Source organism: Argopecten irradians, chromosome 15, assembly GCF_041381155.1.
Source record: "Argopecten irradians isolate NY chromosome 15, Ai_NY, whole genome shotgun sequence".
Taxonomy (NCBI): domain Eukaryota; kingdom Metazoa; phylum Mollusca; class Bivalvia; order Pectinida; family Pectinidae; genus Argopecten; species Argopecten irradians.
The window spans coordinates 18,645,027-18,660,425 of NC_091148.1; the positions used below are offsets into that span (position 1 = coordinate 18,645,027).

Here is a 15,399-nt window from a genome sequence, read left to right on the forward strand (position 1 = left end):
TAAATTTCCATAAACAAGTGACCATATACAGTTTAAAAAACATGTGACCCTTATAAGTTTCCATAAACAAGTGACCTTTTTACGATTCAATAAACAAGTGACCTTATACAGTTCAAAAAAACATGTGACGCTTATAAGTTTCCATAAACAAGTGACCTTTTTACGAATCAATAAACAAGTGACCTTATACAGTTCAAAAAAACATGTGACCTTATAAGTTCCATAAACAAGTGACCTTTTACAATCAATAAACACAGTGACCTTAAATTTATAAACAGTTAAAAAACATGTGACCTTTATAAGTTTCCATAAACAAGTGACCTTTTTAAGATTCAATAAACAAGTGACCTTATACAGTTCAAAAAAACATGTGACGCTTATAAATTTCCATAAACAAGTGACCATATATAGTTAAAAAACATGTGGCCTTTATACGTTTCCATAAACAAGTGACCTTTTTACGATTCAATAAACAAGTGACATTATACAGTTCAAAAAACATGTGACGCTTATAAATTTCCATAAACAAGTGACCTTTTTACGATTCAATTAACAAGTGACCCTTATACGTTTCCATTAATATATAACTTACTATTTACGGTTCAATAAACATGAGACTTTTATACGTTTCCATAAACAAGTGATCTTTAACCTTTCCATACACAAGTGAGATTTTACGGTTTAATTACATGTCACAGTATCCTTCAATAAATAAATAAATAATCGTCCATCAATGATTGAATAGCTAGCTGTAAAATAAATGCACAGTTAAGTCAACTTTCGTTCCAACGTTACACAGAGAGGAGATTTTTCCTCATTTCCGAAGCACGAAACAAATATTTACTCAATTTGTTTAAAGTTTCAACACTTTTACACGAAACAAATCTATTAGCTTGTAAATACTTGCATATCGGTAATAATACTGCTTGATATAAGTCCTTCTTAAATCAGAATATGCAGGACAAAGTAAAATAAAATGGACCTCGTCCACAACATCATTCTTATCACAAACTGTACATAATCTATGACTCCTGGGAATGTTACTATAGCGCCCAGATTCTTTATTAAGGCTGTGCCCTTGCATCCGGAATTTACTGAATATTTTTTTTAATCTAGGGTAAATTGACTTAGTTAGATAATACTACAGAAGGGCTTATATAATTCAATTTTGCTTGTTACGGAAGAAGGTATAAACTATGGACGGCGTAGTGATCATAGACATGCAGTAAATTGAATTATAAGGATTAATTTGAATATTTTTTATGATGGAGATATAACACAAAATCGAGTGTACTTCACCATAACCGCTCGCGGTTTATTTAGAGTACACTCAGATTTTACAATATTTGTGTTATATCTCCATAACATAACTTATAATAGTTTATATACTGGACACAGAAGTATAAATCCTTAAATAAATAACATTTGGATTAAACGTCAAAGGCACTACGTAATTTTTGAATGATTACATCATGAGCATAAAATTGCAAAAATAATTAGTCCAAACATAACTAAAACCCAAATTATAAAGTTTAATATGATGAACCCAATGGTTAAAATGTCCTGACATATTACCACAAGCCATCCAGCTCTGGGATAAGAGTTCGAATCTCATGTGAGGCAGTTACCAGGAACTGACCTCAGGTAGTGTGTTTTCTCCCAGTACTCCGGCTTTCTTCCACCAACAAACCTGGCACGTCCTTACACATCCTCGATACTCCAGGGGTTCCGATCACTTACGATCTTAGTCCGCTAAACCTGCCTATATTATTAGGCTTTTTTAATTTATTTTTTTTTCTATATATTAGGCAAAATTTTTTTAAAAAGCCTAATAATATAGGCAGGTTTAGCGGACTATTGCTATCTCTACACCCCTGGACTATCTCATAGTAAAACTGGAGGCAACAGAACAGGTAATTTAGTTCCTTGATGTACATCAAAAGAGCCATATAACGGTACACTGTGATTGGCTCTGTGGCTTGCGTCACTCTCTCTGTAGTCTTCAAAAGAAATCGTTGCAGGCCTGCGATTGGTTCAGACGTTTTCCGCTGAGCTGCCCCCAATTTTACTATGAGATAGTCCAGGGGTGTAGAGATAGTTAGTGATAGGAACCCCTGGAGTATCAAGGATGGTCCTTACATGAGCTTTGGTGTTAACAGGATGTTAAACAAATAAAACCCAAACCCAACGGTTCAATAAACAAGTGACCCTTATACGTTTTCATAGTATGCTTTTTTTGTCACGTAAAGATTATACCTTATGTACATTTCCGGTACCGATAAGTCATTCGCATACGTGTGTGAAAAGTTTAAGTACAAAAACAAAATACATTGTGAGGTCAATTAACTCTTATCTCGGTGAACGGAAACATCGTATCCGCCGTGTGCATATCATATTTTAAACATCTACATGTTAATAGTTATACATACCGGTACCTAACAGAGAAGTGAAATGTCTGGTGATTTGAATAGCACAATCAAACAATGCACACAAATGAGATGCTGACGTATTAAAGAGACAATTCAGTCTAGGAGAACATTAAAATTTATACATATATCGGATAAAACCCAGTTCTAATGGAAATAAGACCAGTCAGTTTTTTCTGTGATATGCCAGAAATGTTCAAACTCGCTCGCTGTCCGCCATTACATGTTGTGGTTGAACATCTTGTATGCCGAACCCTGTCCCTTGCTCGTAGAGTAATGCTACTTTTGTCTAGAACTGCTCAAATCTCTAACAGTTATGTGTTTACCTTATTAGGTGAAATGTCTTGCCTAAAAATCATTTTATCACCTCCACAGTGGTTATGTAGTTCATTTGTTTAACGTGCGTGACTTTGGCTCGGATATGGGTACAGCGTACATATTGCACCTGCTATTACAACGGTATCAATTAAAATACCAAATAATGACGTGGAATTTGTCAATATTTTATGTTATATGTTTCATAAGAAATGTAGAACAATACTTTTATGTCATATTTTGCTTCTTGGTTATGTAAAAGAATTAGAGTGAATTGTTCCTTTAAATTTTTTTGTTTATTTATTTTCATGATTTCATATATCGAGTTATCTCCCTTGGGCTAATTCGTTTTCAATTTTGACATCAATACTTGAGAGTAAATATATTACGTCTTTCTCTCTGAGACACGATAACGTAATTTTCGTAAAAATCATGACGTAACAACCAATTTAGTACATGGGCAGATAACTCTGTAATAGTTTCAGTGGGTACATTTCATGTTATGTTGCGTATTTTATTTCATCAATCATTGTAGCTGAAAATGTCACAGTTTGAGTTTACGATCTAAAATGTAGCAAGAAAGAAAAAGATTTTATCAAACTAAAAGCTACATGAGAATTGAAATGGCTATCTTATAAAGATGACAATTCATTATTAAGAACCATCAAGTTATTGTATTTTTCAAAATTTATCAATCATGTGGAAATACTTTTGCACAATATATTACAACGGTTTACACCCTGTGGTGGGGATTCCATAGTATTATACTATAAGGATATATATCTACATGTACATGGCGTATAGAAATTAAAACAACAAAATTCTACAGAATTACACACTCTGGTAAAAACATCAAGACCAATTGTGTTATAAACAAAAACATAACGAAATGGGTGGATTGAGGATGGGCTTATTTCTATAGTCATCAAACGAAAAGGCTGAAAATATTATTATAGTTAATGCTATACTATAAACACCACAGATATCATGATAAAGGTGACAAAACACATAGTCAGGGCACGCATGGCATCGATAATTTGTACCATGACATTGGTAGGGTCATGTACATGTAGACTAAATTAGTAACTAAGTGTACACAACTGTAACTAATAGTTAAAACTATAAAAAGAACCGATCCCAAAATTGCCTGTGGGAGATAATACGGTTAGCACATTTTGTAAGAGTTAGACAGGGATATGAAAGCGTTTGAACCACGGATAAACTTGTTAACAAAATAATTTATGAAAGACAACTCGTGAAGACTTTGAGTTTAAAGGAAGGACTTGTACCAAGAAATTGCTCAAATACAGTTAACTATAACTGTCAATCAGTAGGTACAATGTACTGTGTATTATTTGAAAAGACATTTTGACTACATACATGACATGGTCTTCATCATAATTGTACATTAGAAATTACATTATAATCTCCGTCGTATATGATAAATGACAAAGTATATCTGTAATTTGTATTTTTTTCGGGGCGAAAAGGCGAAATGACGAAAAGACGAAAAGACGAAAGTTAAGGTTTGTTAATTTTCGTCTTTTCAGGGCGAAAAGACGAAAAGACGAAAATTAAGGTTTGTTAATGTTCGTCTTTTCGGGGCGAAAAGACGAAAAGACGAAAATTAAGGTTTGTTAAATTTCGTCTTTACGGGGCGAAAAGACGAAAAGACGAAATTTAAGGTTTGTTAATTTTCGTCTTTTCGGGACGAAAAAACGAAAAGACGAAAAGACGAGAATTTTGAAGGCGAAAAGACGAGAATCAAAGTCGCTAATTAGCGTGTATCACTTTCGTCTTTTCGTGTTTGACTTTTCGTCTTTTCGTCTTTTCGCCGCGAAAAGACGAAATTTAAATTTGTTAATTTTCGTCTTTTCGCCCCGAAAAGACGAAAATACGAAAATTAAGGTTTCTTAATTCTCGTCTTTTCGGGGCGAAAAGACGAAAAGACGAAATGGCACAAATCAGCCACCGTAGTATTAGGCTCACGTACGACAATATTTTTCAGGATAACGATAATGTTTTATTTGGCGGCCGCCATATTATTATCTGACGGCCGCCACTTAATTTATCTGGCGGCCGCCAGATAATTATTTGGCGGCCGCCAGATAATTAAGTGGCGGCCGCCATATAATTATATGGCGGCCGCCAAATAAGTATATGCCAGAAATTTAAGTGGCGGCCGCCAGATAATTATTTGGCGGCCGCCACTTAATTATCTGGCGGCCGCCAAATAAAACATTTTCGCTATCCTAAAAAATATTTTCATACAGCCTAATACGCTTCCGTAGAAACCGGTTTTAATTCCAAGTAGGTGGTACACTTGTACGTGTATACTACCATAAAGTGCCAGTGTTTAAGGGGCCTCCACGTTTCCGGAACAAATTTAAATGTTGACTACAAGCAGCAACGTAAATAATATTATATCTAAAGTCTCTGCTTGTTTGTTTGATTAATTAACGTCCTATTAACAGCTATGGTCATGTCAGGACGGCCTCCCATGGTGTGTTGTGTGTATGTTGTGAAAGGTGCGTGTTTTGGGAGACTGCTGTATGTTCGTGTTGTATCTTCTTGTATAGTGGAACTGTTGCCCCTTTTTCAAGTGCTATATCGCTGAAGCATGCTGCCGAAGACACCAAGCAACACACCTCACCCGGTAACATTATACTGCGAACTAGTCGTCTCACTCCCTCTATGCTGATTGCTAAGCAGGAGCAGAATCTACCACTTTTATAAACTATGGTGTGTCTCGGCCAGGGGACAGAATCCAAAGCCTACCCCACCACTCACAGGGGCGAGCACTCAACAGAAGGCCAAAAGTGAGACGGTGTCAAGGGAGACGTTTGAAAGATAAAGTCAGTTACATGCAAGAAGAAGAGAAAAGATGAGATCGTAAATTTAGTCGCCTTTTAGGATCATGCAATAGGCAGCAGGTACAATTCTAACGCCCTACCTGCAGGGGTAACACCCTTATAACCCTACGGCCTAATAGTCAGAAGGCCCGTTAGTCCGAAGGCCCAATAGTCCTAAGGCCCAATAGTCCGAAGGCTCGTTAGTCCGAAAAACAGTAAATATTGCAAGTTATACTCTTGTTATAATTCATGTTATTTAACTTAATTTTGTTTACATCGATTGAGAAACAAGTTATATAACTTATGTAAATCACTCTCGATTGCCCTGATGTAAGCGCGCGAGGGGTCTTAGTGTGGCAGGTGACCCCCTTACCTTTTCACGTCTGTGCCGTGGATCGAACCCCGGTCGGCTAGGTGAAAGGCGAGCGGCTTAACCACTACAGCACTCGATCATATCTACTCTTTTCCATTTTTAGAAACACCGAATTAATATACGTTCTGTGACATCATTTCTCAAACGCTGAGTTCTCCAGGGTGACCTCATTTAACGTGTAATTAACCTAATATAGAAATGAATGATCTCACTCTACATCCTTGGCCATTATTTAATTATACCAAGACGTTACAGCACCATATGGACCTCAACAAAAGTCCATAACTGAAAATAACACGTATGTACTTAACGATTTCACATAATGATAATTGTTAGGAAATATGTGTAACAGGATCGCAGTGTTAAAATATCAAATGTATATATTTTAACATCAAATACGTATTTAAAGATTATGCTCTTTTAAATCCGTTGTATTCGTTGTTTATTATCATTTTCAGTGTCAAATCTAAAAAGCATATCTAACAAGTTTAAAAAGTATGGTTTACAACAGTGTCTTTTGTATGGAAAACTGTTATAAATATTTGTTTCATTTTGGGTACTGTTCGCATATAAATTCCAGTAAGTTTATCTTTTGTCGGACTATCGGGCATTCGGAATATTGGGCATTCGGACTATTGGGCCTTCGGACTAACGGGCCTTAGGAGTATTGGGCCTTAGGACTATTGGGCCGTAGGGATATAAGGCGGTAAACCCTGCGGGGAACAAAAACATTAGGCATATCAAAACTTTCAAGATAGTGGCAAAATGGCAGTCAACCCGACCCGAATAACTATTAGCGCTGAAAAACGACACAAGGACCACGAGATTGGGATTTGAACGAACCGTCAGACAAGTAAATACGTTTGTTTTCACATGTTGTTTGTTTGTGTCAAAAGTCTGTTATTGTAGGCTGCCGTGTTTTAAGTGTAGCGAATAGACATAATGTTCTCGATCGTGTCCGACTAACGGAAATTCGTCAATTTTTCAAGTTTCGAGGCTGTTTGTGAAAAAAGTAGACAAGTTCATGATCAGTAGGACTTCTTGTTATGATCTTGAAGTGTAACCTCTTTACTTTCAATTAAGACCAAGGCCGTTGAGATAATTGGTCTGGATATTTTTTTATAACACTTTGAACTAAATTACCCAATTTTGCGTCACGGAGGAGTTTCCTTACCTTTCTCTATATATTAGTCTATAGTGGGCTTTGACTTATCAGCGTGCCTAAATACCTATGATTAGGGCTATCATTTCTTGTAACACAATAAACTTGTAACATAGATATTACAGAATTGTTTTGCACATGTAGATTTTGAATACATGTCACATGTACAAGGTAAAATATCTGTGTATCAGCCGTCATGTGTATTGGGCTAAATTGATGTTATCTTCACCCAAGACGTTGACACCCTCATATCCCTATGGCCTAATACTCCGAAGGCCCTTTAGTCCGAAGGCCCGTTAGTCCGAAAATTAGTAAATATTGCAAGTTATATATGTAGTTGTTATAATTAACGTACAGTTTATTTTCACGAAAACATTTTTCTGCACTGCTGATCTGACAATTTATATTGACGGCAAGTTGTCATTTCTTCATGGGGCATTGTAAAGTCAAAATTACATAAAATAAATAATGATACTAAAAATAGTGTATATGTTATATTTTATATCTCACTAGGATACGTTCTATAAATTCATTTTACAAACATGCAAGCTTTCAGATGTCCGATTTACAGGCGATTGTAAGCCTTATGTACACTGTAATTTGATTACATTAGAATTAACGTTGCTCCATGAATAAATGAGGTATATAATCAATTTTTATCGAAAAATGGCCTTTATTATACCTGTAAATGTCGTTATATTGTACAATATGTACATGTATTTAACGACTTATTTTTGCGTTTCCTTCCCCTTTCTTTGACTTGTTTATTCTACTCTTAATGACGGAAATGGTGCGAATAATGATATTTGGGGGGAGATGTTAAACCGGATTGCATTGTACAAATAAAATGCATATACACTTTAATATCAGATACGTTTACGTATTTCAAGATTATGGTCTTTTTAAAATTCGCAACATTTCGTTGATTATTATCATTTTTCATATCAAATCTATAGAGTCATATACATGAAAGTATACATTAGCAAATTATACAACTTTTTTTTTCATCGAAAACCGTAATAAACATTTCGATTATTGTTCGCATATAAATTCCGGTTATATTATCTGTTTTCGGACTATCGGGCCTTCGGACTATTGGGTCTTCGGACTATTGGGCCGTAGGGATATAAGGCGGTCAGCATCCGGGTCACTTAATTATAATGTCCCTTAGGGATGTTGATCTGGGCACAATACTGTAGCTTAATATAAGTAATTACTATTTAAAGTATTTAATAGCGGCCAGAGGCTTTATGGCCAGGACAGCTTGCTGAGCTGACCAGGGTTGCTAAACATTACCTCATCAGCCAGTCCTTAACCTTTGGCAAAAAATATGCAAAAAAATCGTGCATTTCATTTCTGCAAGTCCATAGGGTTCAGTACATATTTCTGTCACCAAACAATAACCATGCCATTATACATGTTTACTTGTGTTATATGAAGCAGGATCGATGGTTTGACCGGATTCGACTTGACACAGACCGGTGTGACATTTTCCGGCGTACACAGCGAGGCCTTTTAATACTCTACTAGCACAGGGACCTGGCACGAAAATTCTAGTATTCATATATATATGTTATAGTATCAAGAGTATGAACTCGGCGGTCGAGGAAAACGGACCTATTTGTTTAAAACCGTGATTATTTTAATAAATGGGTTCTATACAACATTGACGGATATCTTACCTTAAAAAGAAATAATTTATCTTTCCATTGAGTGCTTGATGAACAAAATTGGCCAAGTATTGACGAAGTTATGGCTTGATGAATCGGGAAATTTACGAAAAATATGCTAGGTAGACATTTCCCTGTCCGGTCGAAATGTCGTCTCGGCTCTAATGGGCACCTCAAAAACCAAGCCATAATCACAAAATCTACGCTTGTGGTGGTAAACAGTACCCATAACTGTGGTCATCCACATTCTCCTTTAGAGGTGTCATGACCCGTACTTTGTAGTAACTCCATTTAAACATCGTGTAGCTCACTTACTTTAACCGTCACCGCCATGTTCATTTGTTCATCGGAACGCTTCTCGAGTTTACCCAAAAGCAAAACATTACATAATTTGCATAATGTAGTCACGATATGTAAAGTCGAGAAGCGTTCCGAGAGAAAAATGAACATGGCGGTGACGGTTGAAGTAAGTGAGCTACACGATGTTTTAATGGAGTTTCTACAAAGTACGGGTCATGACACCTCCAAAGGAGATTTTGGATGAACACAGTTATGGATACTGTTTACCACCACAAGCGTAGATTTTGTGATTTTGGCTTGGTTTTTGAGGTACCCATTAGAGCCGAGACGACATTTCGACCGGACAGGGAAATGTCTACCTAGCATATTTTTCGTAAATTTCCCGATATATCAAGCCATATCGTCAATACTTGGCCAATTTTGTTCATCAAGCACTCAATGGAAAGATAAATTATTTCTCTTTAAGGTAAGATATCCGTCAATGTTGTATAGAACCCATTTATTAAAATGATCACGGTTTTAAAAAAATAGGTCCGTTTTTCTCGACCGCCGAGTTCAAACCCTTGATACTATTTAATATGTATATGTATACTGTTAGTTTAAAAAAATCGTGCCGGGTCCCTGTGTCTACTAGTAATGTGAGGACTATTTGATTAAGGTGCCACACCTGACTGCACGACTTCCAGTGTGGACAGCTGCCTTACACATACATGTATACTGCCGATTGTACTAGTGTGTGAGGGTTTGTTTGTGTAGTACCCACGTGTGGACTTCATCGATCTCTTCGTTAACGAAACAATACTAATAATGTGAATACATGATGCTCGCGTGCAGCACATGTTCATATGTGTGTGTGTGTACACTCTAGATACATGTTGATAGTGGCGAATCGCCGGTTCGTTTGGAAAATACAGTTCAACCTGTGCAGTTCGACCTTATATGGGATTTAATTTAATCCTCTTTTACTGGACATAAGATGGCCATACACGTAATGGTAAGTACTGTACAATGTACGTTATTACACAGGTAGTAATGCACGTGACTCACCGCTGAATGGCTAATATAATATGTATCACCGCGAGTCTTGTGTGAGTCTTTATATCCGTATTAGGCTGCAGTAATCCAACAGAAAACAACCATATAGTACGCCATGTAAAATAATGTTAACCGATATTTGATCTCCCTAAAACGCCCAAAATGGTCTACGGACACTTTTGATTGTTGGTTGTTTATAACAGAGATTTAGATGGATTTAGATAAGTAAATAATCTATGTCTCTGTTTCTAGTCACGATTTAGGTTTTTTTGGGGCAGGGACCTGACACACAAAAAAATAAATTATCAACAGTATACCAAGGACGTATATCTTATTTATAAATCCTTGAGCATACATACATATATATATTATTATATATTATAATAATAACGATAAAAATATTAATTATATTATTATATTATTAAAGATAACATATGTAAATAATATAGTTTGAAAGTTTAAAGTCGCCAAAAATATAATAGATTATACTGACAATTCTTACTTACTAAACACCTTATAATTATGATGTGCAGTTAGATTACCCCAAGCGCACGGCAGCCATTATAAAGTGTCTAAATCCCAAATTTCGTCTATTTTGCAGAGTCAAAAAGTTAATACTTTGAACTACTTTTTCGTCTGTTGTTTTGGAATTTACTTTATGATATGCAATGAGTCAGTTGATAGTTACATTTCATAGTTACATTTCATTATATTTTAAGCAACACTTTTGAGTATTTTAGGATTCGTAATGTGTTATGCAAATAAAACTTATATATGTGTTCAGGCTCTTTAGAACGAAATATGTGTATATAATTATATATCTTTAACAGTACTTGAAATATTTGTTGTAATTATGATTAAAGGGACAATTCATTCGACGAGAACATTAAAATTTGTATATATATCGGAAAACCTCCAGTTCTAATGGAAATTAGATCAGTCGGTTTTACTGTGATATGTCAGAACATCCCATGGTGGTGAAATGCGTGTGAAATGTTCAAACTCACTCGCTGTCCGCCATTACACATTGTGGTCGAATATCTTGTATGCCGAACCCAGTCCCTTGCTCGTAGAGTAATGCTACTTTTGTCTAGAACAGCTCAAATCGCTCTGACAGAAGTGTGTTTACCTTATTAGGTGAATTGTCTTGCCTAAAAAATCATTATATCACCTCCACAGTGCTTATGTAGTTCATTTGTTTAACGTGCGTGACTTTGGCTCGGATATTGGTACAGCGTACATATTGTACCTGCTTAATCGTATTGATCAACGATTTGTAATTACAACGGTATCAATTAAAATACTAAACAATGACGTGGAATTTGTCAATATCTTATGTTATATATTTCATAAGAAATGTAGAACAATACATTTATGCCATATTTTGCTTCTTGGTTATGTAAAAGAATTAGCGTGAGTGAATTGTCCCTTTAATTACCCTCATCAATGGACTGTTGCCTACACTAGCCTACCTGCGGCCGCAGTTTGCTATTGATCAGTTCATTACTAAAAAATCAGACACTTCATGTACATCAATTCGGCATCTCTGTAGAGAACATTTACGATAGCTGTCAACTGATGCTCCGATACTGTTTATCACGCCTTTATACACGCCACAGGACATTACATTTATAAATAATAAACAAAAGAACAGATGAACTTGGTTCATCAGTAACATTTATAAATAAACAATTCTCATAGTCAAGGTTACTCAAATCCATGTACATATAGTGTATAGATATACAGAAAGAGAGTGTATTTTATTTGCTCTGGTGATCGAATACAAAAAAGTTTGTCCTTGAGATATTTCACATGAAACATCAATACAACCTTTGAGATCAATTTCGCAGTTAGACGATCCCTGTACCGAAGTCTGCCCGGATCATTTCAAGTTAGGAATAGTTATAACGTTATATAAAGGAAACAATAAAGACAGACTTGACGTCAACAGTTATAGGGATATAACCTTAATGTCGGTAATTCAAAAGCTTTTCGAGAAAATAATTTACAGACGTTTACTTATATTTTCGGAGTTAACAATTTTCCCTCTAAATTCCAACAAGGATTTCGCCGGGGATGTGGTAGTATTACGGCAGCTGCAGGATTCATTCTAAATGAAAGTATATCTAGCTATATGGAAACGTCATCTCCGGTATGTGTAGCATTTTTAGACAATCAAAAAGCCTTTAACAGTGTTTGGATAGCAGGCCTCTTCTACAAACTATACCAGCTCGGAGTCAACTCGAAAACATGGAGACTTTTGTATAACTCCTTTCAAAACATGAAAGCTATGGTACTATATGGCGGGAAAATGTCGGAAACCTACTTCGTCAAACAAGGCGTCGGTCAAGGCCGCATCATACCTGCCTGGATGTTTCTCGTCATGATTGACAGCTTAGCGTATGAATTGGACGTATCTCGAAATGGAATAGTTGTGGAAAATATACATATTCCATGTATACTTCTTGCGGACGATACTTGTGTCATATTTGGAAGCAATATCACACTGCAACGACTCCTCGATATCGTACTCACGGAAATGGAGGCTCAACTACAATTCTACTAAAAGTGCAGCAGTAATATTTCGTACAGAGAGAAGAAGAGTCGATTTAGGAAAATGTAAAGTATCACTTAGTGAAGAACAACTTCCTATGGAAAGATCAAAAATATACGCGGGCATTACCTTCAACGAAAACCTCAAAAGCGACCTCGCTATGCAGGAGTCGACTGCCAAGAATAGGAGGAAATTGAACAGCTTCATTTCGATAGGAATTCACAAAAATGGAATGAACCCTATCTCAAGTGTTTCAATATGGAAAAAAGTGATTTTACCATCTCTCTTATTCGGATGTGAACTGTGGAGTAATTTTTCCAACACCACGTTAAACGATATGGAAATATTTCAGTGTCAAGCCGCGCGCAGAATACAAGGATTCGACACCCGCTCTCCGAAAGCTGTAACTATATCATCATTAGGCCTTAGCGAGATAAATGCAGAAATTCAGAAGTACAAGCTCTTCTTCTGGAATAAGCTTTATACAGGGGATGGCGTCTTTCTACGGAAGCAATTATTTCATGTCAGACTGAAAACATGTACGACAAACAACATCAATTCCTTGGGATTTATACCGGATGTGCACAATATAATGAAAAATTACAATATCGAGATTTTCTTTGGATTTAACAACCCTGACGACGATATTCCTCCAAAGGGACAATGGAAACAGTTCATAAAACGGATAGTACAAAATCGCGAGGAGGAGAAATGGAGAGAATCTTTGGCTGCTAAAGAAAGTCTACACATTTTTGCTAGCATACATACTAAGCTGGATACACATCCACTGTGGAAGATCTCTAAATTAAGTGTGAAGGATACGTGGCAGATGAGTGACCTTATACACTTATCCTTTGTCTGGGAAGTTGTTCCTGTTATTTGCAAATTATGTGGTAAAACGGTAACTGATATAGTAGTACATTTTCTGATAGAATGCCATATTCTGTTTGCTGAGAGGGATCTAATCCTGGAAATCATTGTTAATTTTCTTCATGTTAATGACTATGTTACATTTACGAACATGAGTGAAACTGATCAAACAAAATTTATCCTTGGCAGGCGATCACAAGATATCGATTTGTCAGACGAAAACTGGACAGAAATGATGAAATACATCTCAAAATTGATACCTAAAATGTATGCAAAAATTGATGAATATTTATAAAAGACAGTGACGAATCTAAGAAACAACTAGAATATGAACAATAAGTAAACCAGACATAACGTAGCAACGTTGCTCGAACTTGTAAATATTAACGTTCAAGTATTTCACATGAACTGATTCTACACTGCATTTTTTTCTATGTTCCTTGCTGTTGTAATCTCTTAAAAATGAGGAAATAAAGAATATCTATCTATCTATACAAAAAAGTTTGTCCTTGAGATATTTCACATGAAACATCAATACAACCTTTGAGATCAATTTGGCAGTTAGACGATCTCTGTACTAGAACGTTTGAGACCCATTCTGACTCTATGACGACTTTTTAGTAAAAGACACTTATTAAATTACTTCTCTCGTGATTTCACGCACTTGCAAACATGAAAAGATTCTCTCTATCGTTTAAATAGACTTTATTGTCTATTACATTTACACAAAAGAATGTAAAACTGTCGTGGAATGTGAAACTGTAGATCATTATACAAAAAAATTGTGTGTGTGTTGGGAGGAAGGGGGGTTAACTTGAATATAAGCATCACACAAGTATTAGCTTCCCAAAGAGCTAAGAAGGCTACCATACAGCAATATTTATTAGGAAGCAATGATAGGACAGCTTGACGAATTGTTCTGGTCACAGTTAGCTGTGGAACAGTTCTTATGATAATTCATTTTTTGAAGAATAATAATTTAAATTCTTTCACATTCAATGTAAAAGATAATCAACTTCACGACATTCATGAAAGGGACCTGACACGAACATTTTAACCAACAGTATACATATGTATATATATTAAAGTATCAAGGGTAGAACTCGGCGGTCGAGAAAAACGGACCTATTTTAAAAAAAACGTGATTATTTTAATAAATGGGCTCTATACACCATTGACGTATATCTTACAATAAAGAGAAATAATTTATCTTTTCATTGAGTGCTTGATGAAAAAAAATTGGCCAAGTATTGACGACGTTATGGCTTAATGAATCGGAAAATTTATGAAAAATCTGCTAGGTAGACATTTCGATTCCCTGTCCGGTCGAAATGTCGTCTCGCCTCTAATGGGTACCTCAAAATCCACGCCAAAATCACCAAATCTATGCTTGTGGTGGTAAACAGTACCCAATAGTATCCAAGATAAAGGGCAAATTGTGAAAGAAAAAACAATATGTAACGACTGAATAGGTTGATAGAAATATGAAAAACTAACATGTAGAATGCATTAATTACATGTAAAATACCAGTCTTGTTGATTATGTAATATGCTCATCTAGTTTTATACAGTATCTGTTAGATCGTGATGTTTTAGAATTTAATTCATTATCATGGGCATTATCATGTTTCGCTGTCCTTACGCTTTCACGATTCCATCACAAAGAAGTTTGTGGTGATCGAATTTTATGATAATTTTTAAAGTGCTTTGAACTTGTGTTAATAGTTGCTAAATTTTAACATCAATTATCAATTTACTATTATTTATAATTTTACATTCCTTAGCCTCGACAAAATAACATTTTTTTTATTTTTTATTTTTTGTGTTACTTAGACATATATA

At 35.6% G+C, this 15,399-nt stretch overlaps 1 protein-coding gene across 4 annotated transcripts in view; it reads left to right on the top strand.

Moving 5' to 3' along the window:
• Positions 1 to 9,710: 9,710 nt before the first annotated feature.
• Positions 9,711 to 15,399, top strand: part of LOC138308427 (alpha-(1,3)-fucosyltransferase C-like) — a 37,034-nt gene continuing 31,345 nt past the window's right edge. For 2 of the 4 annotated variants that reach the window (XM_069249406.1, XM_069249407.1), the window contains exon 1: positions 9,747 to 10,092. Coding sequence is in view for 2 of the 4 variants with exons in the window: in XM_069249407.1 (XP_069105508.1) it covers positions 10,075 to 10,092 (18 nt within the window). In the remaining 2 variants the exon portion in view is untranslated. Of the gene's footprint in view, positions 10,093 to 12,196; positions 14,233 to 15,399 lie in introns of those variants that run through there. The other 2 variants (XM_069249409.1, XM_069249405.1) reach the window with 2 other exon arrangements.